Consider the following 6000-nt stretch of genomic DNA (forward strand, 5'->3'; position numbering starts at 1 on the left):
AAACTCTCATCTCCTTGGCTCACAGTTCTTGTCTGCACTGGAACTGAACTCTGTATCAACTGAGCCACTGGTAAATGAACTGGTTGTATTGTACATCCACACTACCCATGTTGGAGTGGTTTAAGTTTTGCCCTCTATCCACAAGAGCACTGTTCTAAACAGTTTAATTTACAGAGTCCTCTGGTTACCTACCCCGCAATTCCCACTCAGCTCCCAGCAGTCTGGGAGCAGACTCAAGGCCACTAGTGCTCTGTGGGATGGTAATGGGAGGATTAGATGAATTATTAAACAAGATGAGTGGTAATGTGTTCTAACTGGCCATTAGACCATTTCTAGGGGTTTTTTTGTGTGCAGACACAAAGGATTTTACAAATATTCAGAGGTGATGTGTTTGCGGGGGAGGGCATGCAGCTGCTTGGCTTGTACTAAGCATGCTCACTAACATCCGCTGAAGCTTCTGCCCTCCCTCTGCCCTTTCCCTCCCTCCCTTCCCTCCTATCCCCCTCCCCCCACTATTGGCAGGTACAGGTCGTCTCTGCAAATATTCAAGGGGCTTCTATCAGTTTAATTTCCCTAGTGTAGACCAGGTTATAGTTTCTGCATTGTAGTGCCTGGCCCAAATGAAAGCCAGTCTATTGAAGGCAGGCCTAGGGCACAATTAAGACACAGAGCCTTTCACTTCTAAGTCACTAGCCTGAAACAGCCTAAGATCACTAATGATCAAAAAGAGCTTATGTGAAAAACTGGTGGTCTTAGTCCCACTTCACTGTAGGGCAGGGTCTATACAGCACATAAAAGCTAACGCAAAAACTCTGAATTTTTACTGGCAATCTCAGTAGAGAGGCCAAGGACTGAACTGGCCTGGAGTCTGAAGTCTCCTCTCCAAGCCTGAGTGTTGCTTTATCATGTGGATGTTCGCTATCTTTGGAAATCTACTGACATTTCCTATTGACTGCTGATCTTCAATCCAGGATTATGCATTATTATTAAAAAGAAAACAAGCTCTGATTGTTATTTCACCTGGATAATTTCCCTTTCCTCTTACATTTCTACGGTGTGGTCACAGCTTCATAAATTATTGTGCTGGGTGAGTTTTCCTGTCCAGCAAAAATTTTCAAGATTTAAAAAAATGTCCATCCCAAATCAGATGAAAAGTCAAAAATCTCAAAAATGTTGTGACCCTAAAATCAGAAAAATATTTCAGGTAGGTAATTTCAGTGTTTCATTTTGATAGTTTTGAAACATTCTGTTTTGATTTTGACCTTTTAAAATTCTTTTTTTTTGTTTACTATTACTTAACTTAAAATTCTAAATGAAAAGTCATTTTGAACCAAAAAACAGAACCTTTTGTTTAGAAAATGTTGAAACTGGATGTTTTCACAATTTCAAAACTTTTTTTCCCTGAAAAATAATTCTGAAATTAGGCAATTGTTGAAACCAATCTAAAAAGATTTGGTTTCCCTGAATCACCATTTTTGATGGAAAACATATCCTGTCAAAAAATTCCCAGCCAGCTCTAATAAATTATTTTTCCAATCTCTTTGTTGCCTGTGGGTGATTAGTCCTGTTAAATGCTATAATTGTTCCACCTCAGAAGTGGGCACAGCAGTGTCTGGAGTTGTCATTTTATATGGGCTGTAGAAAGCTTTGGGATCTGTTTGTCAGAAAGCTGCTAAAAACAATATAAGCTATTATATGGAAAACGATCACGTACATTAGATAGGTTGTTGAATCCATTCAATAACTGCTTCACATAGAGATTTAAGTCTTTCATTCTTTTGTGTTCAAGATCTGTAAAAGGTAAATGCCACCAGTGGGGAAACCTGAAACAGAGAACATGTAGACATTTTATTTCTCCTGAAAAAATATGATATTATTTACTCTATGGTACATAAGAATAGCAGGACATCTTTAAGATTTTGTCTTAATTATTATTTTTATTTAAGAAGAGGGACTGTGGTCTAGAGGATAGGGCACTAGAGGTTGACTCCTGAGACAGAGGTTCTATTCCTTGTTCTGTTAATAACTTCTTGCGTGACCTTAGGCAAGATGCTTCAGCTTTGTGTCTCCCTTCCCATCCCACCCTTTGTCTGTCTATTGCATTGTAAAGGCCAGATTTTTAAAGGTATTTAGGGCACCTAATAAGCACCTATCTGCATCTTTAGATGCTTATATTCCTTTAAAAGTCTGGCGCTAAGTGCTTCAGGGAAAAGACGGTCTTTGTGCTTGTATAGTACCTAGCACTGATGTCAGCTTTTGGCTCTAGGCCAACTGTAATAAAATTCTACTATTTCTAATAATAATGAATGACAAAAAAGTATTAACGAAATCTTGCAGCCTCTCATCAGTACAGCTTTGCTTCCTCCCTTGCCTCCAACCCCCATTTCTTCTGTCTATTTAGATTGTAAGCTCTTCAGAAAAGGTTGTATCTTGTATTGGGTGTTTGTACAGGGCCTATCACAATGGATCCCTGATCCCTACTGTGGCCTGAAGGTGCTACCACAAAGCAAGTCATATATGGAAACACAATAATAATAGATAATAATGCTCTTTGATTGGATTTTAACAACATTAATTTTACTTTGGTTTAATAATTAAAAAAATATTTCTCTAGTATTTTTCTACATCATGGGTCCTGTGCCAACTTCAAATTTTACAGCTGTTGAAGATACCTAATGTTTTAAATATTTTTTCACTTAAGTGTGTTATAAAAGCTATAAAAGCAGTAAATTCCAAAGCATGGCTCGATCAGCCAGAAGGTTAGCTTTCTAACAGTGCACCTTATTGGATTACATTAACCTTGAACTGGAAGGACTATTTCTCTCTCAAAATGAGGGAATGTATTGTGCGTCTCAGAAGAGCTACCTGAGCTAAATTGCATGTGAAGGTTTTGAGATATGGATTACTAATATTAAAATGAGATTGTTAAACGAATATTATACTTTGCATCCTCTCATCTACATGATTTACAACAGTGGACGTTTCAATTTGATTGTATTAAGTTTCTCATCACCACTCCAGGCATTTAACAGTGACTCATTTACATTCTCCTTTTTCTGGTATAACCCTGTTTATCCTCTCAGGAGACACTTGAAAGCTTCAGATGAGTAGAGAGCCAGCCAGCCGTTCAACACAGTGAAATGACACTTGAACAGACTTTTTGAGAGCCTGCTGGTCAGATCCTTACTTTGAACAGGCTGTGCCCAATTCCAGAGCTCAGTGAAAAGCTGCCACTAGCTTTTAAAAGGCCAGCTAGATTACAACACATTGAGTTGTAGTTTGCAGCTGTACAGAGGAACACTGGCTAGCTCTGCAGACCAGCTGGTTGTGAAAGTCTATGCAGGCAAATGACATTCTCATCTAGTGAAAAACTGAATGACTTAAGTAAATTAAACCTGATTTAAGGCCCAATCATGCCCCCAATGAAGTCAATGACAGTTCTGCCTTTCACTTAAGAAAAAAAAAAGGAACAGGCCCTAACCCCTCTTCTCCTCCCACATGCACACGCATCCTCCAGAAAGAAAGGCTCAGTCGTTTGTTGTTAAATCATCCCACTCCCAGAAATAAATCTGCCTTGAAAATAATGAGTGAAAAAAGTATACCTCACAGGTGGCTGTGGACAACTAGAATATAGCAAAGTTAGGCTGCCACAACAGACTATGATCAGTTTCCCCTAGATCCTATGACAGACGTGAAAGATTCGAGGGCCTTATAGGCTGAATTTGTGTTGCTAGCAAATATAACCACCACATATTCTTCACATTTTTGCTTACGTAGCGAGAACCATTTAATGGCAGAATAATGAGGACTAATGTGCTGTCTTACTCCGGGAGGGCGTGTGATGGAAATTGCTTCTGTAGATGGCTGTGAAGTTTTGAAAATTGTTCAAATGATTTTTCCACAAAGGTGACCACCTGGCAGGTTTGCACCACCTGGACTAAATATAGCTGCATTGGGGAAAAAACAGAAATGATTAGAGAGAGGCTGATGCCAAAAAGGCACATGCAGGACTACAAGGAAATTTCAACAAAGAAAAACTTTTCTGTAATGTAGCTACACGTGCCTGAAAATGCAATTTGTAATTTATAGGCGTAGTTGTATAAAAAGGAATTTATCTGGATGGGATGCAGTTCAAACACTGAAATATCACCACTGAGTGCGAAAACTAATAATGCTCCATTGAAGCAGCGTACAGCAAGTTCTATCAGGCTTCCTAATTTTGTGCTGTGCTTTCCTTATGGGTGCTATAATTAGCTCTTGATTTATTTTTCACTACAGGGCAGGAACTGTCCTCCTTAATGGCTCCCCGCTAATAGCTCTTTGCCTGGTTTTATTTCCCTCCAGAATCTCATTGCTTATGGCACTGCTGCTCATTCTATGATCCTTTCTTTGTAACATTTTATATAACCGAGGCAGGAGAGCGTGTAAGCTAAAGGAAGAGTAGTTAAAGATCAAGCGAAAGGAGGGCAAGTGGAGAGCGAAATACATACAGAGTCAGGCTTTTTGCTGAACCCTAAAATGGTTGCTCGGGCAATTGACCTCTCTGCATCCAGCAGGTTGGATTCCTGAGGAACATTCTGTGAAGCTGTAGACTTGGCAAAGCCTGTGGCTAACATTTGTGCAAGCGTATGGATCAGGTTATTGAGTTTGACAGGGAAGCACTCTAAACTTTCCTTTATTTTCCTGAGAAAACAAAACAAAAAGAAGATCAAATGTAAACGCTTATCTTCATGCGTATATTTCCCTTTGCTTCCATTTCCTGGTGCCTGCTGCCATGACAGCAACTAAAAATCAAACACACACAACACGCATGCACACACACTCTCTCTCGTCACCATTTGTTTGCAGCAGTTCAATTTACGCAGCAATTGAGCCCAGTTCGGATAAGTTATTCCACCAATCTCCAAAGGACTCGGGTGTTGTATCAACCAGGCAAGGTACTAACAAGCTTCAAGAGGACTTTATTTTCAAAGTGGAAACCTCTTCACCAAGCTGCTGCTGCTGCTGCACCCTCTGTAGTTTTCTCCCAGCCTCTCAACTCCTCCCCACTCCTTCCTGTTTCCTGTCCTTTCAGACTCCCAACAGCCAGTGCTCCCAATTCTAATAATTACAAGCAACATCTAAACACCACATTGGGCTGGGTGTGTTATCAGGAAAGTAAAAAATACACTCACTAGGCTAACAACCTAGGTAACCCACCTGACTTATCTCAGTGGCTCTTATTCCTGATTACCTGGACCCACCCCACCCCTGCTTTGGAGAAAAGAGGCACACACAATGCCTCCATGCATGTCAAGAAGCAGCAATTGCCACAGGGAGAATCAGCACTAAAGTTGAGACTCTCAAAGCTGATTCAGTGATTCACTTATTGGAGTCTGTGTTGCTAAATCCCTGAGTGGACTTTAAAAATCTCAACCCATGATCCTATTTGCCCTTTGTGTAGCTACATAAGAAAGAAAGACCTCCCTACACCATCTTTCCCCATTTAATTCCCATGCAAGATAAGCCAGAACACAGTTCTCACTTCCCAGAGCTTTGGGATCCTTCAGGATGAAAGGCACTATATGCAAATAAGCATGACCACTTCTTCAGATCAAATGTGAATTCTGTTTGGAGAATGGCACTTGCAAAATTATATCACAAGTAGTCCTTGAAGGGGGAGAGGAACTGCCCCTAAAATCCAGTTGCCATTTGAATCTATTTTCACTGTGCTGTTAAGTTTCCTCTCTCTTCCTCTATTTACATAGGCTTTGGGGTCAGATTTCTGGGAAATCCAGTATAGTTGTTGATATTGTGGAGGGCCAGCCATTTAGACTTAACTACACAGCCCCCCAAAAAAACCGTAAGAGTCCCAGAGGTTTCCCAATGTTGGGTCTTAACTGGGACTCAAATACATGTTTAAATCTATTGATAGAAGTGCACTTAAGCACATGCTTAACTTTTAACCACCTGTTTAAGTCCCATTCACTTAGGACTTCAGCACATGCTTAAAGTTAAGTA

At 40.2% G+C, this 6000-nt stretch overlaps 1 protein-coding gene across 1 annotated transcript in view; it reads right to left on the reverse strand.

The window, feature by feature from the left end:
- PIK3C2G (phosphatidylinositol-4-phosphate 3-kinase catalytic subunit type 2 gamma) overlaps nucleotides 1-6000 on the reverse strand; it is a 278348-nt gene that overhangs the window by 58337 nt on the left and 214011 nt on the right. The window contains exons 26-28 of the mRNA XM_073335036.1: nucleotides 4491-4683; nucleotides 3826-3947; nucleotides 1715-1823 (exon numbers count right to left, since the gene is read on the reverse strand). Coding sequence (XP_073191137.1) covers nucleotides 1715-1823; nucleotides 3826-3947; nucleotides 4491-4683 — 424 coding nt within the window. The remainder of the gene's footprint in view (nucleotides 1-1714; nucleotides 1824-3825; nucleotides 3948-4490; nucleotides 4684-6000) is intronic.

This window comes from Lepidochelys kempii, chromosome 1, assembly GCF_965140265.1.
Source record: "Lepidochelys kempii isolate rLepKem1 chromosome 1, rLepKem1.hap2, whole genome shotgun sequence".
In the NCBI taxonomy this organism is placed as follows: Eukaryota; Metazoa; Chordata; order Testudines; family Cheloniidae; genus Lepidochelys; species Lepidochelys kempii.